Genomic DNA, 27,221 nt, shown 5'->3' with positions numbered 1-27,221 from the left:
AGCGGAAGAGAGAGGCGGAGAATGGCGAAGAGGAATTTAGGGTTTTTGATGCGGCCGTGCTGGTGTTGGTGTTCTCCTCCACCGTCGTATGCACACTGTTTCCAAGGAAAACTAATAAAAATAATTTGAAAACTTCGAGTTTTGACTATAATGACAAAATAAAAAGTAAAGTAAATAGTATCAGAATTGATTTTTTATTGTAAAAATGTGGTTTTTCGTTAAAATAAACAGTACCGGAGTTTTTCGTTAAAGTTCATTTGTTTCTAATCCTACCCAAACCCTACCCTGTTCATCGATTATTCCATCCTATTCTCTTCATTCTCTCCAACACCGACGATCCCTCCGACGAAAAACAAATATATTCGATTCAAACTGGGGAATCGGATTTGGAATCGTTGCCCAAAAATGAGGAACCAAAAAAAAAAAAGGAAAAAATGATTTGGATTCAGGTCCTCTAGCTGATACAGTACCTCCACGTCCATATCCACCAAACACTGTCCTCTTTAATACCGCATTTGGTTATGAACTTATGACAGGGCACTGTAAAGGTATATATTTTTGTTGTAAATATTGGATGTATTTAGTGAGAGTAGTAGGTTTGGTTAGGTAAAGGATTAATAGGTGTAGTAAGTGTGGGAGTAGTAGGTTTGGTTAGGTAAAAGATTAATAAATGTAGTAGGTAAAAACATTAAGTGTGATAGATTTTGATTTAACATCTTATCCATTCATTTGCCTATATATGGAAGATCATAGTGTAAAAGGAAGAACACACATCAAGAAGAGAGGGAATTATGAAACAACATCAAAGAGAGGAAGAAGAGGGAATTATGAAACAACATCAAAGAAAGGAAGAAGAGAGAAAGAAGAGATGAGGAAATAGGAGAGGAAGAAGAGATGAGAGAATGGAGAGAGTTATATTTGTACTCTCATTATTTCAGATTATAAATGAAAACACCACTGCTGTTCTGAAAACGGGAAATTTGGAAAAATAACCAAATTTTAGACCCCATATAGAATTATAGCCACTATTATAATTTTATGATAATTAGAACCAAAATTTGATGTAAAAGTACTAATATACCCTTAATATTAGGGTTTCTCACAACAATCAAAACAAACCTTTAAACTATCTTAAAATGAGAAATTAATCTTCATCACTTTTTTGTTTCACTATTCACTTTGCATATGCAATTTCGTATTCTTTCTTCATCCATTGGAAAAATATATCGGAATGTATGCAATTTAGTTAGTGAAACACTAAATCCAAGGATCTAATTAAAAAAATAATAATTAGCCATAGAATTAGTACCTTCTTAAGAACATTCTCATAACTTGCCATACTAATTAAAGAGAAAGCTAATTCAGTGGCCTTAATCTGAAGTAATCCTCAACATTTTAAGGTAGTTTAAGGGTTGTGTTATGGTTGTTGTGAGAAACCCTAGTATTAAGGGTATATTAATACTTTTACATCAAGTTTTGGTTATAATTATCATAAAATAAAAATAGTGGTTATAATTCTATATGAGATCTAAAATTTGGTTATTTTTCCAAATTTTCCTCTGAAAACTTACTCCAGTCACATTGACTATAGAGATAATTCGTAAATATTGTGTCTTATTTCATTTATTCCACTGCACATATCGCCGATTTTACAACATTTTTAAGATTCTCTCTGCACCAAACCTCGTTGAATAATTTGTGGTTTTATTCTATATATATTTTTCTAATTCAATCATTTTTATTATTGAGATAGATGAACGCCTTCCATCGGTTCTCTACTTCACGGCTTGTGGTTGCAAGAAAAGTAAGTCTAAGTCGTGATCCATGAATTTACTTTCATTTTTGTTGTTGCATTTGATCATCATTATATGAATGGTCATTTTTGTTTCTTTTATTTTCCAAGTAATGAATTTACTTACTTGTTGGTCAATGGGCAATGGGCAGTGCAGCCTCTAAATGGATACATCCATTCTTTCCTGAATTGTGTGAGCGGTTTAAACATATAACAATATATGTTTTTCCCCTGCCACCCAAGGTATATATGGTCTTGTGTTAAATTTGATCTTCCTAAGTATTTTCTTTTATTTGAGATTAAGGTTAAACACTGAAGAATGATGCTATTATTTATGTTATGCCTCAAAATCAGTAGATCCGACCGCTAACAGTTATTTTGTCTTTACAAGGCAGAGGGCACCCTTGTCTCAATGCACTTGTTGGGTCTTAAGTCGGTACATGACTCAATCCTTTGTATTTTGTTTGATTGCAAATGTCTACTTTGTTACTTCATTTATCACTCAACCCTGATCGTAAGATGTATAGTACCTAAACAAGATAAGACAGTAGCAAGACTGATCGTAAAAACAATAATGCGAAGTACCTAAACAAGATAAGATAGCAACATGGATGCATGCCTATACAGTTAACGGTCTTGGATATTAATTCATACCAGAAAGAAATTTATTTTATCATAATTCAAGAACTTGAGCTAGGATACTTGGCTGACAACAAACTGCTCTTGGATATTAATCCATTTTTAGTTACCAATTGGAATGTATCGTCCATTTTCATGTAGACAAGCAAGGCTGATAATAAAATGCATAGTACCTAAACAAGATAAGACAGTAGCAAGATTGATTGTAAAAACAATAATGCAAAGTATCTAAACAAGTATCTAAACAAGATAAGATAGCAACATGGATGCATGCCTATACCTTCACTCTTCCTCACCATACATCAAATCTGGCTTGTATTGGTGCAGTGCCATAAGCATGATATTTTCATGAGCTTCAAAAGCGCATGTCAAATCCCTGTCAATTACGTGTGCCTCAACATCCTGTAAAAACAAACAATTTTCTGAATTGATTACATAAAAATACCGAAAGTAACTTCGTAGTTAAAAAAAAGCATACTAACATGAGTGAAGTGATCTGCTATGTTGCGTGCAGTAATCAAATATTGTACTGCGCATTCAGATTGACGATTCCACATATATGTATCCTTTCTACTTGAACCCATGTAGGCATTCCCTAGCAAGACATTCCACGGCGGAATAGAAGCATTAATTCCATGAGATAGAAAGACTCTATATCCATGAGCAGGTACAACATAGTTAGCAAAAAAAAAGTGATTCCCTAAAATCCTTTTCTCTAGGAGATGCCTAACAAAAAATGCCCTTCGTGATATTCTGACATCTGAAGTCATCAGAGAATGGTGGTTTCGCAGCAAATTCTTTATAGATCTATGAAATAAATAAACAATTATGCAAGTATAATTATAAAAAGCAATAAATATCTACTCAAAAGTTAACGCAATAAACAATTCAAAACCCAACTTGCATGTTTGACTCCAAACAAATAAACAAATCATTAAGTATCTGAGAAAATGTTCCTCCAACCAGGGGCTGTAGCGCCTTACGTAAATCATTTATATCATCAGCATCATCATTTGCTATATGAGCATCCTTACGGTGTAAGGTTACCATTCTCCTACTATTCCAGTGGATCATCATTTGAACATTCGCTTAGAAAACTTATTTTGGAATGGTAGGAGAGTTGTAACCTTACACCGTAAGGATGCTCATATAACAGATGATGATGCTAATGATATAAATGATTTACGTAAGGCGTTGAAGCCCCTGTTTAGAGGAACACTTCTTCAGATACTTAATGATTTGTTTATTTGTTTGGAGTCAAACTATAAGTTGGGTTTTGAATTGTTTATGCGTTACCTTTTGAGTCGATATTTATTGCTTCTTAATAATTATACTTGCATACTTGTTTATTTATTTCATAGATTTGCAAAGTATTTGCTGCGAAACCACCATTCTATGATGACTTCAGAAACCATAATATCACGGAAGACATTTTTTGTTAGGCATCTTCTAGAGAAAATGATTCGAGGGAATCACTTTTTTTTTGCTCATGGATCTAGAGTCTTTTTATCATCTCATGGAATTGATGCTTCTATCCCGCCGTGGAAGGCCTTGCTGGGGAATGCCTACATGGGTTCAAGTAAGAAGGATATATATATATGTGGAATTGTCAATCTGAATGGGTAGTGTAGTATCTGATTACTGTGCGGAACATAGCAAAACACTTCACTCATGTTACTATGTTTTTTTATTTACTACAAAGTTACTTTATGTAATCAATTCAGAAAGTTGTTTGTTTTTGCAAGACGTTGGGCACATGTAATTGACTAGGATTTGATGTGCGCTTTTGAAGCTCATGAAAATATAATGCTTATGGCACTGCACCAATACAAGCCGGATTTGATGTATGGAGAGGAAGACTGAAGGCATAGGCATGCATCCTTGCTGCTGTCTTATCTTGTTTAGGTATCAGTCTTGCTTCTGTATTATCTTGTTTAGGTACTATGCATTTTATTATCAGCCTTGCATGTCTATACTGTTAAAGGAACGATGTGGCTCTTCTACATGAAAATGGACGATACATTCCAATTGGTAACTGAAAATGGATTAATATCCAAGAGCAGTTTGTTGTCAGCCAAGTATCCTACCTCAAGTTCTTGAATTATGATAAAATAAATTTCTTTCTGGTATGAAATCCTTTCTACGCTTCCTCTCAAGTCTGCAAACAAGTTATCCCCACGAAGGTAAAAATATCAATAGCCTTAGGCAATTCACAGGATATTTTCAAATCCAATGAAAGTGACTAAATCGGCACCGTGAGTTTATCTAATTAAGTTTGCTTGTTTCTCGTGATTCCTTCATTTGGTAAAATGTCCCCTGAATATTTTAACATAAATAATTGTTTAATCCAATGGATATTTGGAGATACTTCCATGAATTACAGTAGTACAAAAAGAATCAAGTTGCAATGTGAAGTTCAGCGGTTATTTATGAAGTATTCAGAAACCTGTGATCATGAAGCCATGCAAACATGAACAGACAAAGAACGTATCATGCAGATGAAATGTATGGGTGTTATTGTTAATTGTATGAGAATCAGTGTGGCTTAACATGAGGGAATGGGTAATACATACGTTTGTATGCACTCTTAGCCAAAGGTAAATAAGTCCTACAGCATGAGAAAGTCTCAATGCACCTTTGTGGCGTGTCGGATATGTGTAAGTCTCTCCAACTGAGTAACATATATTATATGGGATCGGATTCGATATTTACTATAACATTAAGGCAGGAAATGGATGTTAACTTGCAAATGAATTAGACACAAAGATAACTTATCCCTTCCACCTTGGAAGGTTTAAGGAATTGGGAATAGAAAAATTAGAGAAAAAAAAAAACCATATCATTAATCGATGGCATGAAAATATATCACAGTTTATCAAGACAAAACTGAATAATTTTATCGATTATACTTCAACACTGAACTTTTAGTTACATTAGCCGTACAAAGTGGTGAGCCTCTCTCTCTCACCCCTCAGAATTAGCATATATGACAAATTAAATGTAATTAATAAACCCATCTTAAAACACTCACGAACAACTTCTGTGAAATTAAATAACAAATTAAAAATCTCAAAATGTGGTTAAAATCCTTTATGAATCTTTCTTGCTACCTGAACGTGATATTTTCCAGTCAACTGACTGCAACTGATGCTTTAAGTTTTGGTTTTCTTCAAGTAAACGATCATACTCGAGAAGAAACCCTTCCGATTGTTTTCTTAGAGCAAGGATGCTGGACTCTGCAGTATGGACATCTTTCGTCTTTGTCTCGATTTCAGATTCTAGTTGTTTGAGTCTCGTATGCAATGTAGCCATCTCATTCTCCAAGACTTTCATCTTATCCAAACTGCTAGATTTTCCATCCTCAGATCCTCTGTTCTGTTTCTTAAGGGCTTCCATGCCCTTTCTTCGTATACGAAGTTCTCTAATGTAGTGATGTAGTCTGTCTATCATAAGAGCAAGAAATAGGGAGCATCCTGCAAGTGGGAGATGCAAATGAGTCAACGACTGACAAGATTATCACTCTCAGTAAGCAATAGGAATTCATGAAACATGAAACTCCCCACCGAAATGAACATCTCGTAAACAGAAATTGTAGCAACATAACCACAATGCAATTCACAACATGGGTTATTAAGGACGGTTCAGCTAGGTAATTATCTTTTACTGTCAGCAAGCGAAAGCTACTATAAATATCGGGGAAAAGGGGTAAGGAGCGTGCGAATCTACTTAAAAGTTAATTAAACATGTAGGACATGATTAGATTGATTCTCATTTCATCCTCATCATACAGACGAGGCAGGGGAACAATGGAGTGAACAAAAATCAATTCAAAACTCAATTAACATTAGCTACTCTTTAAGAGTACAAATAAAGGACATCATATCTGTTTTTCACAGGTGTCATTTAATATCTAACCATACACTGATGACTTAATGAAAACTGAAACTTGCATTTAACAAAGAAAAGGAGCAGCAAATAAAATACTGTGCTGATACAACCGATACAAACAAAGTGCAGCTGATATGATCACATTGCTGTCTACAATATCAATGCTATTTCCAGATAGAAGGACCTATTGGTTTCCTCTACAAACTACTTTAGCATTTAACCTGCCAACTTAACTAAACGAAAAAAGAGCTCAGTTTCTTGCTCAAAAGGGCTCTATGGTGGTAAGTAGGCCCATTTCAGACATTAATCATAGACGGCAGCAAGGTGAACAAGACACAGAATTCACCATTACCTCTGAGAATTACATCTCAAGTTACAAAATGTTCCAGGAAAACTAATGGAAAGAGTTTGAAAACTTTGAGTTTTAACAATCAGAACAAAATAAAGGGTAAAGTATCAGGTTTGACTTTTTAGTGTAAAAATGTGATTTTTCGTTAAAGTGAACAGTACCGGGAGCTTTTCGTTAAAGTTCCCAAATGTTCCTCACCAACAGTAATAAGTGAAATATTTCTATCAGATCATGGGTAATATCGGGGAATATGAAACTCTTTGTGAGCAATTTTCGACAGCCTGTGTACATAATTAATCTGAAAGCCACAGAACTCAGAACCAGGCCACTATAACACCATAATGCCTCGAATTTGATTTCTCGAAAACAGATTCTCAGAACAACTAATTAAGATCTAGAAAACCTAGCTATTTACTTTCCCTTACAAGTTAGTGTCATCAATGAAACAGTGATTTGAATACAGGAAGGCAAAAAGTTACAATCTTTCATCATCCATCTCATTCCCAAACCCATCAAAGCAACCACATTCCAACCACAATTCACAAAAACCAAAAGTTAAACAATAACAAAAAGAAAATGCACATTCAAGAGTTCCACACCAGAATCAAAATTATCAGAGATTATGTCACTAAACCCAAAAATCAAGAATTACCCAGATAGCAATCAAGTTCTAGCAATTAACCCACAACACCAACTGAAAAAAAAAAATCATAAGATTGAAAATTACCCATGAGAGTGGCGTCGAGAAGGTGCTTGATCATGAGGACCTGATCGGTGGGACTAAGAACAGCAGCTTTGTCGATCCGGCTCCCTCTGATCTTAACTATGCTGTAAACGTTGGTCATCAGCACCACAAACACCGTCGCCGCCACCGTCTTCACCACGACGGGGCCGCGGCCGCGCTTGATCTGATCCAGCCCCAAAATCACCAGCTTCCTGAAGGGGGTCCTGAACAGAAACGCCAGTATCAGAACCATTTCTGATAAAATCACTACGAACAGCAGCTGAATCATCTTTCTGGAGTTTTTGTTTTGGTGGGTAAGCAGAGTGTGGTTAAAGTCGAAAGCTTTGGGAAGAACGTGTCAGTTTGGTTATTGAAGAAGGACGAAAGAGGAGAAATGGTCCTCCTTCGTTACGTGATAATGTTTTGGGTCCAAAATTAAAAATTAAAAAACTACACAGTCCTGCATTTGCAATTCCAACCACATATAGGATGAAATAGTAAATTTGTAAACTATACTATTTACATTGGTTCTCCAATTCGACTGTTTGGAGTCATCATGCAGATCACGTTAGGTTAACAATCGAATCATAGATGCATCGTGCATGTCTCTTTCATTCTCGTAACATTTTTTCAATTTGTCTTTTTGACTTTTAATTTAGTGATGTGTCTTTTGATTATCTTTAAAACGTTACTCTTAAATAGTCAAAAGTAATTCTCAGTTTGCTGAAAAGTTGGTACATTTGATCGGAGTGGCTAACTTGGCAAGTTTTATAAGATTATAAGGACATAAACCTAAATTGAAAGTCAAAAGGGCAATTCTAGGGATGCAAAGTTTCAGGCTTTGATGAAATTCTTCCCTCTTGCCAACAACTACATTTTTTTTCAAGCCAAGCAAAGCAACCATAGTTGAAAAGGGAGAACCAAACTCGTAAATATGTCGTAAAAATGAATATTTTTAACCAACCAAGCTACAAACGCTTTGTTATTATATATTTTACACATTATTCGGCTGGTGTGGATATACCAGATTCATCATTAACGGCAGTCGGCCACCAAATAGCTTATTATTGGCTAGCCTTTTACTGATTACCAGTAGCGTGTTTAATTGTTTATAAAGGAATTCATGGTGACAGATTTAAAAATGAGTTGCCACTTGGGGCAAATAAATAAGGGTGGTGTGGTGAGTGGGGAAGCCAACATGGCTACTGCAGCTAGCAGATTTCAAATTAATCATGAGCTGCAATTCCCCTTGCATGCCTTCCCTCTTTTCTCCAACAAAGATATTTACTACCAAGTAACAAGTATGGATTTGAGCCTAAAAGTTTGGAAATTTTGATTTTGGGCTTTGAGGCTAGCTCCATCACTCTTAGTTAGATTTTAGTGAATTGCATTACTCGATTGATTGTTGTATACTTTTTGTTTAATTTAATTTTCTTAAAAGCACTAATTCATGCAATTTTTCATTCAAAGACCGGCCTTATAAAAAATTAGAGGAATAAAAAACTCGCTAATACATTTAGTTGTAGCCAAAAGTATAGACAAGTACATTAAGTCAAGAAAACACTAAAATGACAATTATTTAATTGAGTGGGTTTTTATAACAATAATGTTTGAAGAAAAACCTAAAAACTCAAAAGTTCGAATCATTGAAAAGCAATTTGACACTTGATTAATCTTATTCGAGACATGGTGATTATTTGTATGAACAAATTAAAATTATGCAATAATGTACAAATTACAACACAAAAGTGACAAAAACTAACCGAATTGGTAAAGCCAAAACCAACATATATACAACAACCCTAGAATAGCTTGCTTGCAAACTTTTCAGGGAAAACAGCAAGATTGAGTTCTGATAAGCTCCTTCCAAGCTGCAAAGCCACCTTCAATTCAAACACTCCCCCATTCTCTCTCCTCTCAACTTGTTTCTCTCTCAAATTTGATTCAATACTCTCTTGCATCAGCCTAAAAAAACCAGCATTGCTCCTGTACATTTCAACCACCATCCCAACTTGCCCACCATGCTGCAATGTATTCACAACAATAGCCAAAGCTCCACATATGACCCCTACCATTACTCCCCACACCCCAAGATTGCTACTTGAACCCACAAAATTAGACCCCAAAGCTGCAAGGGCAGTTAAAATAGGACCAGAAATAGCCAAAACTCTGTTGACTTTCAAGGCTATTTCAGTCAATCTCAAGTACTCAGGCACATCCTTGCTCTTCAAAACCCTAGCAACCTCTCTCATCTCCTCTTCCAACTTCTCATTCCACCCATTATTCCCATGTACTAAATCACCTTCAACCCCCCGAACCCTATTTTGATGATTCTGTACTCTTGGCCACCACACTGTGGGCTCCACAGTTTTGGGAAACTTGTCGAGCATTTCACCTAACAAAGGAAGAGGGTAAGCCCTGTCCAATGCCAACACTTTATCTATAGCTTCATTCACATCCACATTACTAATATTATTACTTACACTGTTGTTGTTGAGAGATAGGGTTGTTTGAATCTGTGCATGGAGCTGCTTGAACAGCCTCGCCGCGTTCTGCTGCTCCTCGGCGAGCTGGGACGGTTGGATTTTGTTTGTCACCGCAAGCATGGCGGTGGCGGATACGTAGAGAAAAGTGGAAGAGAGCTTGAGAGCCATAAAGGGTGCTTTTGCAGTAGAAATAGTACTAGCAGCAGCTGCAAGTCCTGCCATGGTTGCCGCAGTGAGAGTTATTGCATTGATGGAGATTACAAGGAGATGGTTCCAATTGTCACGCTGAGCTCCGATGTTCTTATGCATCTCCACTCTGTCTGCAATGGCTTCCATGATTGCATACAGCTTAGGAATCACCGTTGGATCATCTGACATATTGCCAGTGGTGTTGATTTTGATGGAAGAGTGGAAATAATCGTTTTCCAAGTTCTGGATCAAACTTTTGGTTGGGAGCTTGGGAGGAGGAGAAGTTGGAGGACTCACCTGGAATTTTGGAGTATTATTGGTAGTAGCTTTGATTACTCGTTTTTTGAAAACGCATTTGATTAGGTGATCCCATCAAGCAAAAGATGCTTGAAGCTTGAAAAGCTGCCATACTTTCTTTGGCTTGATCGAATTATTATTATATATTTGTAAATGAGTTGTATATTGGTTGTGGGTCTGGTGGTTGGAGTTGTGGATTGCCTAGGCATAGAGGATGAAGTAGTGAAATATTTGTACTCGGTATGGTATTTATACAACAACACTGCCTTGCTTAATGCATATAGAATGACTTATCTACACTGGAGAAGTCGTGGTAGAATCTCAAACTAACAATGTATTATAATATGTTTAATTCAAAGAGGCATTTGTTGATTCGTCCCCTGAACTTGTATGCAGCTGTCAATTTCCTCCATGAACTTTAATTTAGCCAATTATGTGTTGTTTCCGTGATCAAGATAGATTAAAATTCTTAATATCTAATGCTGGGGGGGGAGGAATTGGCTATTTATAAAAGTTTGGGGGAGCGCTAAAGTTAAAGTTTAAGAAGAAAATTGACTAATTAGAAAAGTTTAAGGGGGCAATCGGCTAAAATTAAAGTTCAAGGAAGAGATTGACAGCTCCATACAGTCAATTATTTTTCTAATATTGATTAGTTTCTATTCCTTACATATAACATTCATGCAAAACTAACTCATTAAAATGGTATTGTAGGAGAGGCAAATGGTAGACACAAAAAAAAGTTTGAATATACTCCTTCATCTCCATGAACACGAGTCATCTAATCTCATGGCTTATTATCTCTTGGGGTTTGAGCATGTGACACAATGGGATACAGATATTGACTTATAAACAGCCCTAGCGAGTGGATCATTGGTACGTCCAATGGCATATCGAGACAAATGTGACTTCTCATGGCTCTTATTTAATTGAATTCAAAGACCAAACCAGTACCATATATAAGTTAATATCACCTCTTTAATAGAGATGAGATCCGTATGTGTTAGTCGGTTCTATAACTTTATTAGAAATGTGATAAGTGTGGTTTTCCTCAATTCAAAATTATCATAAATTATTGGTCTACATTTTCTTAGTTTATCTCTCAATTTTGGTAATGGCCTAGTAGCCTGCTAGTGGCACTGCTTCTCCTCATCCTCTAAAACGAAGGGATCTTTGTAGTGGTTCATTCAACTCCTAATTATTGTGTAGTGGTTTTCTTCATTATTTGGAATAGTGCAAAGATGATGTGTTTTTCACAACAGTGGTGGTTTTCTTCTTTATTTGCAACTCAATATAACCTCGAATCAGTCAAATTAACCTACATAACCTAAGTTCATGACCTATCTTTGTTAAAGTGTTTAATCTTTGAAAATCCTTCCTAGCTAGCTACTAATTAATTAGTATAAGTCTTAATTGAATTATTTCACAACCTTGTATTACAAGCATCTGACTTGGGGGATGCACAACATGTGTGATTAGTAAGCCATCCCAAAGTTAATTTTATACGTGTTTTTCAATAACAAAAACCAATTTTTTAATATTCCAAGCCGAACAATAACAAAGTTTTATCCCACTAAATGGATCAGTTGTATAAATTATGGAACATCATTGCGCTCAATTTTGCTCCTAATTCCGTTAGCTTCAAGTACTCCACGTCTTTTATAAAATATAGGAGAATAAATTGATATCGAACTTGCTATTTACGATATTCAAACCTAACACTTATCATAATATAATGGAAACCCGATTTGACCACGAGCATCACGGTCAGTGACTCGGTGCAACATTCAACCCTTAATTGAAGGTGAGATCGCCAATATGTTAGATTAATATTATTTAAAGAACATTAGAGATCTCCATGCTTGTTTTATATATTTCTTGTCCCCTTGCTCCGAGAGCTTTGCGCTATCTCATTCACATGCAATGCAATGATGCAAAGTGTGGTCTCCAACACCAACACGGTAAGCAAAATAATACTTAGATTTGGAATCGTAGGCAGTTTATATGAAAAGTGCATCCACTGTGTTACTATCTCAAGCCAATCACAATTTCATGAACGTTTTTATATAACATTGAGTAATTAACTTGAGATATCGTCACAGTTAGAGGTGACAAATCAACCCATTTAATTGTTAATGGGTACCTATTAAAACTCATTTAGTTTGATTTCACCTTACACTCTTCACCACTACCAATCTCACTTCTATATTATGGTGACGTCAAATTAACTGGGTCTTGATGGGTACCTATTAGCAACTTGATTTGCCACCTCTAATCACACTGTCATTCCAGTTAGACTGTACGACAAACCTCTTTGATTTGTAACATGCCAATTTACACTCGTTTGGCAAAAAATAATGAAAACAGATCACTCGTTTTATTCATTGAGAATATTTTCTACAACATCCAGCATACAAGAAAAAGGGAATCCATGACTTACATCTAGTATTTGGAGTTCATAATTGTTCAAGAGAGATCATCTGTGAGCTAACTAGAATAACTCAATGGGGGCAACAAATCATCTGAGGCCAATCGAAAAATTTCATCGGTTTCACTTGGCTTTTGGTAAGGCCACAGATCTTGCCTGCAAGTTTAGGAAAATTCCCCTGAAAAAAAAAAACAGAAAAGGAAAGTACAAGGCAGTTTGTTAACGAATCAAGAAGAATGAACTAAATGTATATCATAGAGCAAAAAGGAGGTTTAAGTTTATAGTATGTACCAGCCAAAAGCGACCAAGCTGTGGAAGATGACACGGAGGTGCAGTGGCACATACTGGTGATTTATCCACCCCAGAACAGGCCAGAACTGCATTTCCAACCATGTAAGGTTTTACGATTATGAATGGTTTTACATTGTCGTATGTCATAGTAATAGTATAAATCATAACAGGAAGAGAACTATACCGTCCACGATGTGTATTGAACCTTTGGGTAGTCCGTCTTGATTTTACTTTTCACTTGCATCCAAGGTCGTCCTGTTTTTCACATCTCCATTAGACAATTAAGCAACAACGTTCACACCATCTGTCACACTAACTTACGCTAAACACTCATATCTGTCCCACATGCTAGTGTGCCACTTACAGGCTGCTTTCTTTGAAAATTTAAGAGCTGTTTGATTGACTAATATTTAAATACTACAACTTTAGATCTTAAACAAACAAATCTTAAGGGGCACATAGGTACTGCTGCATTCCAACTGTATTTTTCACATGGCAACATTTAAAACATAAACAAAATGTTGAGATCGAAGGTTTTCACATATACTTACCCTCCACAACCAACCCATAGTAAAGCATGAAAACCAAGTTATTCCAGGGAGAAGCCGTCAGCTGTTCCACCAGCACCTGAAATAATAATTTCATCAGGAATATTAGAATGACCAAAAGTTCTTCCACTTTTTTCGTGGAGGGGGGCGAATGGAAAATGGGAGCATGAAGGAAAGTATAGCCTACCTTCTTTGCTACTGTTTTTGAATCCTTCTTCCCCTTGAAAATTTTATCTAGTATCGTATGCAGGAAATGCCCAAATGGTCCAAGATAAACAGCTCCTAGAAGCTGCATTTAGAAATGTTATACATGTAAAATATATGCCACAGTAGTTATACAAATTAAAACATCTTAGCAGATTTACAATTTCATCGAACCATACTTCTTACAGACAACAACAAACTATATTATCACCCGAAAATAATTGTAATTATGGCTGCAAAATAGATTTTAACCATCATCTCCGACAGTAATGCTGCATATTTTGCATTTTCTCATGTTAAGAGGCTTTAACCATCATGCCCTACTCAAACATTAAATGAGAGGGGAACAAAAATTCCAAACTTTCATCTAAATTTCGGTACCAAACAATATTGTAGTGCTTATGAAATTAGTTTGACAAGGTATCTCAAATAGAATGTATGATCGAACGTCTGTGAGAAAGTGAATCTACAAAACACTTCAATTTCATAGCAAATGCTAGAAGACATATTTTTCGACAAAAGCATAAAATTAGGTTCAAATGATCGAACAACGAGTTTAAACCAACTTTGCTACTTTCGAAAATCCCTCTTTCTTTCATATACAGTATGCACAAATACCCAGATCAAAGATACAAACTTTCATAAAATCGGCGATATGGAATCCTAATGGACCTTACCACTTTGAGAAGGAGCCGACTTATCTGAAGTTTCTGAATGCCGGTGAGCTTCTGCGACACTATGTCACTGATCGCTGACAAAACCCCCGCAGTAATTGCCTGTTCAGATAACAAACAATATGAAGATCACCAAAAATTCCCAATTAACAACTTGTTACACTCATATTATTCAGCTCGAAAAACCAATTAACTACTAATCACAATTAAGGGATATGAGCTGAAAATACAGCATCTTTGATAAAACCCAGATGAGAAAGCAATCTAAACATACAAAAAAAATTCAGTCTTTGGGGGCTTCCTCAACTTTCTCGGGAGCCAAACAGGGGTTTAAGATAGAAAACAGAGGAAATCAAGATATCCCAGAAAAAAAGTGAGACTGATAATTTGATAAAAGGCATAGAATTTGACCTTGGTTCTGAGCGGATGATGCTGAAGTTGAAGCAAGTACTGCTGCAACCCCTTCTTTGCAATCGACCCCATCAGAATTTCTTCGTTACAAATTTCCAATTTGAGAGGAATGATTGGGTTTAGTCAATTTTCTGTTGGGTTAGGTCCGTTGATTATTCATATCAATATTTTTTTATTATCTTTTGTTAAATTATATTAAATATAATTCTTTATTTATATATATATGTTACTCAATTTCAAGGTGAAATATTATAATAATTTTTTTGTTTACTTCGTATATCAATTTTTTTTAAACTTCTATCATGCGGAAAATTTGTGTGAGACTCAGTTGTGTTTGTGTAAAATTATCTTAATGTTTCTTTTTTGATATTTTTATTCATCATGTACATGGGATTAAATTATGTTTTTTTTTTAAAAAACAAAATTTAGTTGGTGGCTTCATTACAGCAGTTTTTCTTTTAGAGACCGAAAAAACTCACAAAGACATTTCAGCCTCTTCTGTTCACCATCGTGCGATTCACCAGTGTCATATGAATTGAGCTCGAGACGAGATTAAATTATGTTTTCATTCTCTTTTAATTGATAAAAAAAGAGTTCTCTAAATATAATATATAAATTTTAGTAAGTTACTTTTGTATATATAGGAGACCGTAATTTGTAGATAAAAACATTCATAAGTTAATAAACTCAAAGCATGAAATGGTAAGTTAAGCCACAGCTCCACTACCGATTCAATTCAAGTGAAGGAAATGAGATTAGCGCAAGTTTTGACCAAAAAATAATAATAATTAAGGAAAAACAGAAGAAGAAAGATTGCGTTTAAAAAATTAGAATCCAATCCGTTGAGGTTTGAAAACTAGTAACTGGGAGACCTCTTCAAATTGCAAGTTTATTAATATTGACCCAGAAAAATCAAGTAACGAAGAGAGACCTCTTCAAATTGCATGTAAAAATCTGAAATCGACCAAAACAAAGAGTAGAGAGTGAATCAATTGCAATGGTGGACGAAATGTGAACCAAAAATAAAATAAACAAACATTTTACATTTGAGCTATTAAACTTCTTCATCGCGTAATATTGACGATATTTTGTTTCGTTGAATTTGACATTTTTTTTGTCAAATATTAATGTAATATTACCTACAAGATGACGGTCATTAACTGTCTTGAAAATGATAGCAAAACGGGTCTAAAAAAGCACAATAATTATCCAAGAAATATGTGCATGAAGTATTAATGAGCTATATAATAGGGACGTAAATCCAGTTTTCTCTGGAGCATCCAGAGCAAAAGAAACATGCCAAACTCCCACAACAACTACTCTCTCCCTCCGTCGCTATCTCCTTCTCCACACATTACCGTCATCAGATCTGGATTTCTATGAAGCTTCAGGCCTCTACGCATCTCTCTTTTTTCTTTTGAGTAAAAAATCTAGTTCCCAATATATTGGGACAGTAAATCAGAAAACTTGAAAGATTTTCATGGAGGTTTTCTGAGACAAGGGAAAGAGCACAAGGATGATGTAACATTCCACATCGACCAACCGAGAAGGGGGTGGTGTGTCTTATATGTACATGTCCACCTTCATATAGTACGTGCCTATCCTGGTGTTCGATCACGATGGCGTGGGTGAGGTATTCACTTTGAGCCGCACAGTTTTACCTGAACGGTTTAAGATTATTGGTCCGAGGGTCCGGAGAGGATCTAGTTACAATATAATAGAGGCCACCACTCCACTATGGATTGTTTAAGTGACAAATTAAATAAAGAAAAACAGAAAGAAAAATACGCCATTATAAAACTAGAATATCCGTAAAATATATAGTTGAGGTTTGAAAACTAGTAGTTGGGAGGGGACACTCGGTCCACCCAAAAAATAGCATGCAGGTGAAGACGGACCACTTCAAATTAGAGGTCAGAAACTTGTACGTTGGACTTTAGATTAATAAAACCAAATTGTTAATTACGTATGCTATCGGTCTATTCAAATATAAATTAATTAGTGGTGAACACAGGTATTGTCGATGTTTTGGTTTACTCCTTTATATTATGTGTTAATCCACATGTTTATTGATATGTAAAATACCATAAAATAAAAAACATAATAACACAATGTCATGCTACTCTCTAATGTTGTAATTGTATTACTTTCTTTCGTGAACTTTCATTTCATATCTCACATGGCACCAATTTATTGAACTTTGTTCATTGATTGTTATTTTTTGTCTTGCAATATAGACATGATATCAATAATACATTATATATTGACGACATACAAATGTCTTGTACAATAATTTAACAATTGGCACAGTAATGTTAATCGTGTGATATTAGTATAAATTTTAAGTCGTGTAACGTATCGTGTTTGAAATTCTTACCTATGCTAATACGTACTTACATGTTTGCATGAAATGAGAGAGAGAGAGAGATAACGAGTGAAGGCAATGCAAAATAGTGGACCAAATTTTGACGAGGAAAATTAAAAAAATAAGGGAATGGGTCACGCTGCAGCTAACAGGTCAGCCAATAAGCCAAGTCCAGTCAATAATTTCCAAATCTGACCCCTTCTTCGCTTTTCGGCTCTCTCCATATATATACCCACCACATCTCACCCTCTTCCTCCATTCCCAACTCTCTCCTCTCCTCCTCCTCCTCCGAACTGAAAACCCACCTCAGATCATCTGCTCTCAACACTTTAACAAAACACAGCACCCCAACCAATCAAATGGCTTCCCTCCAAACTTCATCTCTCCTCTTCTCTTCTCCCTCACGTTGTTCTTCCTCAAACAGAACCATAAATGCCGCCATTCATGTCCCCAAGCTCCCAAGACTCCGCTTCACTGTCCCCAAACAAACGACGAAGCTCGTCCTCGAAGGCCTCCAGTTGAAGGAACAAGTTCTGAAACACGAAAACATCGATTTGTATAATAACAATCAGTCTGCAGCAACAGCAACTCCTACAGTTTCCACAGCTCAGCTCTACGCGCTCTTAGAGGCGGTGGCGGACAGAGTGGAGATGCACGCAAACATTGGCGACCAGCGCAATAACTGGAACGCACTCTTACTTAGCTCTATCAACATGATCACTCTCTCCGCTTCCCTCATGGCCGGAGTTAATGCAGCTGCTGGAACGTCCGTTTTGGCATTGAACATTTCATCGGCTATTTTGTTTTCCGCGGCCACCGGAATGCTGCTTATCATGAACAAGATCCAGCCTTCGCAGCTCGCCGAGGAGCAGCGCAACGCTACGAGGTTGTTCAGGCAGCTCCAGAGTGAAATTGAGACGGTGTTTGCTCTTCGTGATCCTACTGAGAAAGATGTGAAGGAGACAATGGAGAAGGTTTTGGCTCTTGACAAAGCTTACCCTCTTCCGTTACTTGGTGCCATGCTCGAAAAATTCCCCAAAAAATTTGAGCCGGCTGTTTGGTGGCCTAGAAATGTTGTTCAATCCCAAAATCCAAGGAAACTGAAATCCCAGAAGGGAAAGAATGTGAATGGATGGAGTGAAGAACTTGAAAGTGAAATGAGAGAAATTATTCAAGCTGTGAAGAGCAAGGACATTGAAGACTATGAGAGATTAGGGAACTTGGTTCTAAAGATCAACAAGATTTTGGCAGTTTCGGGCCCTGTGCTTACTGGGATTGCGGCTGTTGGATCCGCTTTTGTAGGCCATGGATCAGCCACTGCCGCGGTTGCAGCAGTGGCTGCAGGCTCGTTGGCTAGCATAGTGAATGCTTTTCAGCATGGCGCGCAAGTAGGGATGGTATTTGAGATGTATAGAAACTGCGCCGGCTTCTTCAACAAGTTGGAAGATTCAATTGAAGCAACACTTGGAGAACAAGACTTGGAGAAGAGAGAAAATGGGGGGATTTTCGAAATGAAGGTTGCAATGCAGTTGGGAAGAAGCTTGGAGCAACTCAGAGAACTTGCATCGAAATCAGCTTTGTATCGTTCGAACGGAGAACCAATAGACGAATTCGGTTGCAAGCTTTTCTAAGTAGTTCATCAGATTTTGTACAAACAGAAAGAAAGGAAAAATTCTTTGATTCTTTTAGTTACTTTAGAATTTAGCAATTCATTTGATTCTTTGTACAATGGTGTAACATACAAAATCTAATGTAAACACTCAAATTTTCACACTACAATTTGTTTCTTAATTCGTCTAATTAAGCTTTATTTGGCGTCAAACAACCCGGCTTTGCGCTTAATTAGTGTTATTGACTTTTTAAACATAATTTTCATGCCCTAGTTGGCGGAGGACGTTCTGAGTTCTGATCATGCTTACCAGAAAACTGCCTAGATTAGACGGCTTAGATTGACCTGAAATGTTGACTTTGGGGCACTGCCTTACCTTTGATTGGTTGACTTTGATAAGCGACATTCTGGTCAATATAATCTCACAGTTCATTATGTTATCTTTTGGTCAAAGTAAAAAAATAATATCTTTACGTTAATTTTTGATGTGCAACATTCAATAACTACAGTAAAAGTTCATCCAAGTCGGCAAGAAGAACCTGAATTCACATCTTCTCCGGACCTCGCAGTCCGGAGCCAACCGACCGAATAATTCGAACCATCCAAGAGAGAGAGTGAGATTCGAATTCTTGGTCTGTGTGAGGTGAGTTAGTAAGATGGGCTAATAGGAGCCTCTGGACTGCGAGATCCAGAGAAGATCTCGATTTGAAGAATCTACCATGTAAATATGTTACCTTGAAGAAAAAAATGTATTCCATTTCATTCCAGATTCATAAGCAAGTGGAAAATGGAAATTGGCATTGACAGAAACAGTCAAGTTTTATCAAGAAATCAAAAGGGAAACCGAATAGAAACCCGATGATGATGTACCACGCTTGAATTATGTTGGCTTGTAGTATTTTGTAGGTACGAAAGGCATTTTCGTGACAGCTCCATCATAAGCCTTTCCTCGGACAATGATCTTAACTTTGGTTCCGGCCTTGTGTGATCCAGACTTCACGTAACCCATCGCTATGTTTTTCTTCAGGCAGGGGCTAAATCCTCCACTTGTGACTTCCCCAATGGTTTCACCTTTCTCGTTCTGAATCTCGCTGTGGCTTCTAGCAGGTGGACCTGATGAGATGAAACCAGCACGCCGGATTTTAGGACCTTCCTCGAGTTGCTTGAGTATTACCTCAGCGCCAAGAAAGCCGCCCTCTGCCCTTCTTCTCTTCCCTATGGCCCATGTGAGTCCAGCCTCCACAGGTGTTGTGTGTTGCTCCATATCATTGCCATATAAACACAACCCAGCTTCCAGTCGGAGACTGTCACGAGCACCCAGACCTGTCAGCCTCACCTTCCCCTCGGATTTCTCCAAGATTGCCTTGGCAAGATCCACTGCATTCTCATCAGGAACCGAGATTTCAAATCCATCTTCACCGGTGTACCTAAAATTCTCAGTGAAAAGTGCAATCCAATGTCAATCACGCTCACTCCAATAAGGCAGTTGAAATGGCAAATTCTTGTATCACCAAAGAAGAGCACATAACAGAATAAAATTGCTTCACTCATCATCTTCAATCGTTTTCTTAACAATTACATGAATGCATACGAAGCAAAGAGAAATGACTAACTAGAGTCTGAGCACCCACAAAAAACCATAAAATGATATAAACCAAGGGTCATCAGCTGAATTCGCAGACGGCAACGTTGCAATAATCCCCACACTGTGCAAAGTAAATTGCTTGCTTTGGAAAAAACCACAAAAGAGATGGGAGGAAACATACCCAGTCCTTGTAAGAAAGCAGTGTGCACCATTGATATCCAAAATTTGGAACTCTCCAAAATATAACTTGCTCAAATCCTCTTTTGTCAAGTGTTGAAGGGTTGGGGCAGCAAGAGGACCCTGCTCGAAAAAAGAGAAAAAAAACTCCTAGTGTTACTCTCAAGGAATATTTTGATCAGCTATTGAATCAAAATCGAACTGTGTCCAATTGTGAGCCTACTTCGTTATCGTAACTGCAGCAGTGCCTACTTCGTTATCGTAACTGCAGCAGTTTTAACTGATCGAATTATTGGTCAAATCAACACAAATAAGTTTCAATTGAACTAAACAACCTATCTTCTAATTGCAGCTTGAATTTCTTTGAAACTGAATTTTTTTTTATGTAAAAGAAAAGGGGCAGTAACTGAATCAGACAATTACAAATTCAAATGCAGTTGAATCAGACAAATTTCCAGTATGCAACACCGCAATCACACATGCCAGTTCTATCAAATGGGCAAGTGAATATCTCGAAAACATGAGTATATGGCAGATTCAGTACAATAACAATATGAATCAACAAAGAAGAGTGAATATTTGAATCAAAGGATTGACCTGGAGAGCTAGAAGAGATCTCTCATCATGGATGTGCCACGAGACATCTCCCCCTTTAGCCTTGAATGCCTTCATATGCTCTTCAATGTGAGCAAGATCTTTATCCCTACATCCAGCATTCACCACCAGGTATATGTGGTCGTCAGTAACCTTGGTAATCACAGAGTCATCAATTGCCCCTCCCTTCTCATTTGTAAAGACAGTGAGTGTCCCCGTTCCAGGGGCAAGCGAAGCAACATCAGCAATGACAAGCTTTTCAAGGAAAGAAATGGAATCCTTCCCCTTAAGGCTCAGCCCACACATATGGGAGACATCAAACAGACTACCATTCTGCCTGCAGTTTATGGTGGAATCGATGATTGAGTCCTTGTACTGAATAGGCATTCCCCATCCAGCGAAAGGCACCATCTTACCGCCATTTGCAACATGGAAGTCATAGAGGACTGTCTTTTTTAGCTCAGCTTCTGAGGCAAAGTATCGACGAGCTACAGCCTTCTTATCACCCTGAGCAATACGCCGGGTGATTGACTGGCCAAGCTGCCACAAACTCGCTCCTCTCATCTTAGCAGAAATGTCTGAGACACAATCAATCATAGTAACTTTTAGGTTCGTGTTACAAACTCGAGATAGGTCTGCTTTACTCGAAATGATATGCCTCATAACTTGTCCTACAAACCAAACATATCCTAAACGGGCACCAAAAGTTCAAGCCAAACCCCCATAACTCAAAAACAACAATAATCACTACTCGGTTAGACTTTGTCGTCACTAGTTGCTGTGACGAAGAAAGTAACCAGAGACAAATCGATCGAAAATGTTGCATTGCATTGCATTTAGTGTGGTTGCATCAAGACATTACCCTTACGTACCAAATTTTTAAACTTGGAAGCCGAAAGTCATCCAAATGGTATAAAAACACAGAGGAATTGATCAAGCAGGTCTCTTTACAATACAATTCTTAAACCTTGCATTTGAGAATCCACCAAGGCAACATAACAAGTTTTAAACCACCGAAAAAATGCTAGAAATCAATCAGATTCTATTACAAGAACAATAAGACAATTGAATCTCACACAGATCTCCTAATCTCACATTATCTAATCTGCAGAGAGAGAGAGAGAGAGAGAGAGGCATCCAATAAAACATTCCCAGAAAAACATACCCAATGAGATGCAATTACGGAACATGAAGAGAGAGAGAGAACAAGAAACTCACATGCTCAGATGGGTTATCTTCTGTGTTATCTGTAGTTCTTCAGAAACAAGCAAATCTGAGACTGAGAGCCCAAAAGAGCATACCAAACTCAGAAAATGGTGGCCTTTTTATATTTCTGAGTGCAAGTACGAGATAGTCACAGACAGAGAAATTAAAATATAAAGGAAAAAAGAAAAAATGAAAAGGGTTGGTGGGAGGGTATGTATGTAGTGGGTGGAGGAGGGTTTTCCCTTCCTAATCGAAATCGAGACAGTACGCCATCGTTAGTGAGTGGTGATAGCACAACTTGACAAAATAAACCCCAATCCCCTTGTATTCTATGATCATATCGCTTTCTTCACTCACTCTGTGGGTCGGATTCGGTTTTGCCCGTTTTGTATTCCTGTTGTGTTCATGTAAACTTAGGATCCATGACTAGTGTTCTAAAAAACGTCCTAGGCGGCTGCCTAGGCATTGAGCGCCTAGCAACCGAGGCGTTTTTGGGCAAATCACGAGGAAAAATCGGGTTGGGCTTAGGCGGGCTGGGCAGCTAGGCGGGGTAGGCGGGCTAGGCTGTCCTAGGCGGCCCTAGGCAGTCCTAGGCGGTCCTAGGAGGTTTTTTTTTTTAATTTTTTATTAATTGCGTGCTTTTTTCTTTTTTGGTTTCATGATGGTATACTTATGGAAATTGTGTATCTAATTTGCAAATGATGGATTTACTACAAGTTCATTCAATACTTATGGAAATAGTGTACCTAATTTGTACTTTATCATTATTTTATTATCCATACAAATATAGTTTTTTTTAGGTGTCAATATGCACTTATTTACAAGATATACAAGAAATTTACCTAAATCCGCCTAGGCGGCCTAGGCGCCTGACTAGCGCCTAGCGTTTTTTAGAACCTTGTCCATGACACGCAATGTTGATTTTGGACTAATGCTTTGTATTAGGAAACTTAATTACAATAAGAATGTAAAAGGTAATAGAAGTGGTCAACTTGTGACTCCTTACGTTTTAGATGATTTTCTAAATGAGAGATTTTACTTTTCTTCAAATGCACCGTGTTTTCAAATCGTATCAATTTATGTTTTCTTTATTTAACCATATGAATCAGCATTTAATTGATGATGTGGTAATTGGGTTACTTGTTTCTAAGAGGCGTAGGTTTCAATGGAGATAGAAATTGATGAATAGTTGTCGTTTTGGGGTGTAGATGAGAAGCCAAAACTCCACAAGTCATTTAGTTTTATGCTGTAAATGCAGCTTCTATGTCAACTCATAAAGAAATTACACGCAATGCTAGTCAGTCATCAATTTTACGACGAATTAGACAATTGTACAACATGTAGATATGAGTTAATATAATTTTGAAATCTCATGGTGTGATGTGAAAAAAAATTGCAACCTCATTAAACATTGTGATTCTCTAATACAAAGTCTCACATACAATAGCAAGGACTTATATTAAAGAGTGTAAACAAGTGTATGTTTTGTGCAACTCCAAGATCAATCTCATTTAATATTGCCATAACAAAACAAAAATTAAGAACAAAACAGGGAAAATTCAAATTGGGTAACTTAATTAATTATTCCATATCTAGTACACCAACCATGTATACATAGTATACTCAAGGCGATCCACCATCAGCTCCTTGCCCTTCAACCACCCCCGTTCCAGCTGCAGCTCCAGCCCCAGCTCCAGCTCCGGATTCAGTCCCCGATGCAGCTCCGGTACCTACACCAACGCCGTCACCATAGCCTACTCCTACTCCACTTCCGAACCCTCCACCAAAACCAAATCCTTTACCATATGGATATCCATAACCAGGAAACTTGTGATGGAAAAATGCATACGTCTTTTCATCATCTAATTTAAATGCACCGCCGACGCCACCCTTGTTGTTCATTGCAACGTCCCTCCCAGCCTCCGCGGTGCTACTGAGTGTAGCTAGAGCACCCAAAAGCACCAACATGATCAAAACCTTAGTAGCAGCCATGATCTCAAGCTATTAGTTCTTAGGTGAGGAGTAATAAGTAAGCTAAAGATTTGTGTGTATTCGATTTGGGACATTCCACTTCAGGTTGGGCGACTGAATTTATAGGTTGAAGAACAAGACTAGAGAAGATGAAGGTTGAAATTAGGGAGATCCACTTCACGTACGTGAGTAACCTATATTTTTGGTTTATCAACAACACAACAACCCCACGTATTGTTTGTGTGTTTGCATGAGAATTGGATGTTTTCTTTCCATTTCTAACGTCTATTATCCCTAATGTAGTTGAGAGAGGTTATTGAATTTGTATCACGCGTGGTTTGAAAGTCAAATGTAAAATCACACCATTGACATTGCATGTTTTGTGATGTTAATTTGTAATGAAAATTTTCAAGTCATGTTGTTTGCACAGAACTATTTGTGGATCACTACACTACAAAAAAAATTGACACAATAACTACTGATATTAGTTGTACAAAATAAGGTGCATAAAAGCATATAAGTGACTAATTGGGTTATTAGCCACTCATGCCTTTCACTCACTCCATTTCGTACAGTTAAATGTTAGTGCTAGTGTCAATTTAAGGTATCCGGTCATTAATCTAATTGCACATGAAGCATATATTGGAGGAGAATACTGAAAAAGAGGTACTAATTAACTCTAGAGTCACTTTTTTTCAAGTTTCTACATTGTCTGCATAAAAATGTGCATGATGATTTTAAGTACCAAGAGTGAGCTCAAGAGAGACATCATTCGCATCTGAATTCCCAGCTGCTTTGCTGAACCTCAACAGCTCACGAGAGGCTTTCGATGATGACGCGTTGACTGATAGAGACATTCTTGCATCATATTCGCTTTTGGTACTGCCTAAATCTTCCAATTCTTTATGATTGCTCTCCTGAAAATTCAGACATATATATGGAATGGAATATTAAAGAACTGTTCAGAGCCAGAATCTCATAGGAGGGGGAGAGAGAGAGTACTTGTCCAATATTATCAGTGCATCTTTTGAGCAGATCATTGTCTACGATGAAAGAACTTGGTGCTTGATAGGGTAGTACTAATGGCTTCGTTTCATCCTTCCTGTAAAAATCATGAATATAAATCTCGCATAACTAATAATGTTAATTAGGGAGATAAAACATATTTAATTAATTTACAATTACCATTTCGCCAGAGGACTGGTGTTCCTGTCAAGGCCTTCAATGTAACGAGTTTCATTGCTTTGGCAGGGTCCATGGTTGTACATTTTCTTCATCAAGTCTTTCTTTTGGTGGTAAACAGGTTGAGCAATATCGATTGGCTTTAAGAAGTTTGAGTTGTTTGAGTGCTCAGAGACCTGCAACATACCATTCTTCTTTGCTGCCAAAGCAGCTGCTGCAACAAAATGTCAATTCAATTATTGGCTAGAGCTTGAGAATTATAGTATTTTTTATGATTACACATTTTTTTAAAATGAAAAATAGAGAAGGAGAAAAAAACAAGAAACTTATGTTGTAATTAAATCAATTAGGTCTTCTTGAATTTTGAATATTCTTGAAGGTACCAAATTATCATAGAAAAATCTTACACATATTATTCCTAGGAATTACAAATCAAGAGAAATTGTGAGTAAATCGGCTATATATATATATATATTTATATATTCACATCTCATACAAAAATACTTTATGTTGCTGTATATAATACATGATGAAGGGAATATATAATACATAATATATATGTATATATATTGTGCAATAAAATTAAATGACCAAAATAATTATGAAAATTAGTCAAGAGTGAAAAGGAGGGAGGGCATGCATGTATGTACATGTGTACCTTGTATGCCTTGCTCATGCTTCATACTCCTGTACATCTGTCCATAGTCAAAAACCTCAACGTTAGAAAGAATGAAAAATGAAATTTCAAAGTAATTAAGTTATTCCCTCTCCAAAATAAATAAGTAGAAAATACCAAATTAACAAGAGAGATTATTTTTACGCTTAACAAGATGTAGCTATCTAGCTAGATCGCCAATTACCTGAAGATGGCTTTTAACGTGTGATATGTTAAGGCCTTTCACATTCATGATCTGTAAAACCATCTTTGGAGTGGCTCCTGTAATTATTAAACACCAAAATAACATTTTAATAAAACTTTACTCTATATATAGGCTATGTGTGTGTGTGTATATATATATATCCGTGTGTGTAGGGAAAGAAGCTAAAATTACTTTGTTCTCCGCCAAGCCTTTCAACTGCATGCACAAAACAGCGGTGAAGATCAGGCGTCCAACGAAGCCGAGGCATTCTGGACCGAACATAAGGTCTCACCGGAGTCGATGACGACGGGGATGATTTCAACAGGCTGCCGATCATCTGACGATGACCGGCGGCGGCCGGAAAATGATGGTGGTAGCCGTGGACTACTAGATGCTTCCCTTGAGCTGTGCTTCTATTAGGAGTAACACCATCACCGTCGTCAAATGATGACGTGTGGGGTTTCTGATCACCATTGTCAACAGAAGAACAGGGAGACCTCTTAAGAAATGAGGAGCTCTGGTGATGGTGATCATCTCCTTCAATCCTCTCCATTGCCTGATCTTTCATGTTGTAGAAAGAGAGAGCTAGCTATATATGAGATGGGGTCTCAGGGAATATATATGAATACAAAGATGACCAGTTGGACTCTGTTACTGAAATATGTCTTCTAGTGGCAGCTTTTCTCTGGCTCAAAGGGACACAAAATTTTTAGTCCTTGGAGTCTCAATTGGAAAAAAGGAAAAAAAAAATACGC

At 37.1% G+C, this 27,221-nt stretch overlaps 7 protein-coding genes and 1 long non-coding RNA gene across 10 annotated transcripts; 2 read left to right on the top strand and 6 right to left on the bottom strand.

Annotated features, from left to right (window-relative positions):
- Positions 1-1,601: 1,601 nt before the first annotated feature.
- On the top strand, positions 1,602-5,148 carry LOC126586432 (uncharacterized). 3 transcript variants are annotated; one of them, XR_007610800.1, is made up of 3 exons: positions 1,602-1,804; positions 1,950-2,035; positions 2,188-5,148. It is a non-coding gene; the product is annotated as an uncharacterized LOC126586432 (long non-coding RNA). The 3 variants fall into 3 exon arrangements; XR_007610799.1 differs by having other exon boundaries at positions 2,184-5,148; XR_007610798.1 differs by lacking the exon at positions 2,188-5,148 and having other exon boundaries at positions 1,950-2,142.
- A 170-nt stretch (positions 5,149-5,318) lies between these two features.
- Positions 5,319-7,831, bottom strand: LOC126586425 (uncharacterized). Its single transcript, XM_050251271.1, has 2 exons — positions 7,396-7,831; positions 5,319-5,904 (listed from the first exon to the last, which is right to left on the bottom strand). The coding sequence occupies exons 1-2, from the start codon at positions 7,679-7,681 to the stop codon at positions 5,522-5,524; spliced, it is 669 nt and encodes a 222-aa protein (XP_050107228.1). The 5' UTR covers positions 7,682-7,831; the 3' UTR covers positions 5,319-5,521.
- Positions 7,832-9,067: 1,236 nt separating this feature from the next.
- On the bottom strand, positions 9,068-10,291 carry LOC126586423 (probable F-box protein At4g22030). Its single transcript, XM_050251269.1, has one exon. The coding sequence runs from the start codon at positions 10,254-10,256 to the stop codon at positions 9,195-9,197; it is 1,062 nt and encodes a 353-aa protein (XP_050107226.1). The 5' UTR covers positions 10,257-10,291; the 3' UTR covers positions 9,068-9,194.
- A 2,425-nt stretch (positions 10,292-12,716) lies between these two features.
- LOC126586426 (peroxisomal membrane protein PMP22-like) lies at positions 12,717-15,084 on the bottom strand. Its single transcript, XM_050251272.1, has 7 exons — positions 14,918-15,084; positions 14,510-14,608; positions 13,816-13,917; positions 13,632-13,707; positions 13,265-13,335; positions 13,081-13,166; positions 12,717-12,967 (listed from the first exon to the last, which is right to left on the bottom strand). Exons 1-7 carry the CDS (start codon positions 14,987-14,989, stop codon positions 12,913-12,915), a joined length of 561 nt encoding a protein of 186 aa, XP_050107229.1. The 5' UTR covers positions 14,990-15,084; the 3' UTR covers positions 12,717-12,912.
- A 2,439-nt stretch (positions 15,085-17,523) lies between these two features.
- On the top strand, positions 17,524-19,061 carry LOC126586419 (probable F-box protein At4g22030). The gene has a single exon (XM_050251261.1). The coding sequence runs from the start codon at positions 17,642-17,644 to the stop codon at positions 18,911-18,913; it is 1,272 nt and encodes a 423-aa protein (XP_050107218.1). The 5' UTR covers positions 17,524-17,641; the 3' UTR covers positions 18,914-19,061.
- Positions 19,062-19,626: 565 nt separating this feature from the next.
- Positions 19,627-22,728, bottom strand: LOC126586420 (aminomethyltransferase, mitochondrial). The gene is made up of 4 exons (XM_050251262.1): positions 22,466-22,728; positions 21,251-21,825; positions 20,658-20,776; positions 19,627-20,318 (listed from the first exon to the last, which is right to left on the bottom strand). Exons 2-4 carry the CDS (start codon positions 21,809-21,811, stop codon positions 19,772-19,774), a joined length of 1,227 nt encoding a protein of 408 aa, XP_050107219.1. The 5' UTR covers positions 21,812-21,825; positions 22,466-22,728; the 3' UTR covers positions 19,627-19,771.
- A 1,348-nt stretch (positions 22,729-24,076) lies between these two features.
- Positions 24,077-24,445, bottom strand: LOC126584591 (glycine-rich protein 5-like). Its single transcript, XM_050248916.1, has one exon. The coding sequence runs from the start codon at positions 24,443-24,445 to the stop codon at positions 24,077-24,079; it is 369 nt and encodes a 122-aa protein (XP_050104873.1).
- Positions 24,446-25,045: 600 nt separating this feature from the next.
- On the bottom strand, positions 25,046-27,034 carry LOC126586424 (transcription repressor KAN1). Its single transcript, XM_050251270.1, has 6 exons — positions 26,659-27,034; positions 26,467-26,543; positions 26,265-26,301; positions 25,610-25,820; positions 25,427-25,526; positions 25,046-25,341 (listed from the first exon to the last, which is right to left on the bottom strand). Exons 1-6 carry the CDS (start codon positions 27,032-27,034, stop codon positions 25,162-25,164), a joined length of 981 nt encoding a protein of 326 aa, XP_050107227.1. The 3' UTR covers positions 25,046-25,161.
- Between the last annotated feature and the right edge of the window lie 187 nt (positions 27,035-27,221).

Source organism: Malus sylvestris, chromosome 10 (genome assembly GCF_916048215.2).
Source record: "Malus sylvestris chromosome 10, drMalSylv7.2, whole genome shotgun sequence".
NCBI lineage: Eukaryota > Viridiplantae > Streptophyta > Magnoliopsida > Rosales > Rosaceae > Malus > Malus sylvestris.
This window is presented reverse-complemented; position numbering and strand designations above follow the sequence as displayed.

Coding starts and splice junctions, on each gene's coding strand:
- LOC126586425 (XM_050251271.1), bottom strand. CDS start 7,681: ATGATTCAGCTGCTGTTCGTAGTGATTTTATCAGAAATGGTTCTGATA. Junction 5,905..7,395: donor TCTCGACGCCACTCTCATGG/GTAATTTTCAAT, acceptor TCCCACTTGCAG/GATGCTCCCTATTTCTTGCT.
- LOC126586423 (XM_050251269.1), bottom strand. CDS start 10,256: ATGTCAGATGATCCAACGGTGATTCCTAAGCTGTATGCAATCATGGAA.
- LOC126586426 (XM_050251272.1), bottom strand. CDS start 14,989: ATGGGGTCGATTGCAAAGAAGGGGTTGCAGCAGTACTTGCTTCAACTT. Junction 14,609..14,917: donor ATCATCCGCTCAGAACCAAG/GTCAAATTCTAT, acceptor TTATCTGAACAG/GCAATTACTGCGGGGGTTTT. Junction 13,918..14,509: donor GTCGGCTCCTTCTCAAAGTG/GTAAGGTCCATT, acceptor TTCTAAATGCAG/CTTCTAGGAGCTGTTTATCT.
- LOC126586419 (XM_050251261.1), top strand. CDS start 17,642: ATGGCTTCCCTCCAAACTTCATCTCTCCTCTTCTCTTCTCCCTCACGT.
- LOC126586420 (XM_050251262.1), bottom strand. CDS start 21,811: ATGAGAGGAGCGAGTTTGTGGCAGCTTGGCCAGTCAATCACCCGGCGT. Junction 20,777..21,250: donor GATCTCTTCTAGCTCTCCAG/GTCAATCCTTTG, acceptor TTTTTCGAGCAG/GGTCCTCTTGCTGCCCCAAC. Junction 20,319..20,657: donor TGCTTTCTTACAAGGACTGG/GTATGTTTCCTC, acceptor TGAGAATTTTAG/GTACACCGGTGAAGATGGAT.
- LOC126584591 (XM_050248916.1), bottom strand. CDS start 24,445: ATGGCTGCTACTAAGGTTTTGATCATGTTGGTGCTTTTGGGTGCTCTA.
- LOC126586424 (XM_050251270.1), bottom strand. CDS start 27,034: ATGAAAGATCAGGCAATGGAGAGGATTGAAGGAGATGATCACCATCAC. Junction 26,302..26,466: donor ACGTTAAAAGCCATCTTCAG/GTAATTGGCGAT, acceptor GACTATGGACAG/ATGTACAGGAGTATGAAGCA. Junction 25,527..25,609: donor ACCAGTCCTCTGGCGAAATG/GTAATTGTAAAT, acceptor TGATTTTTACAG/GAAGGATGAAACGAAGCCAT.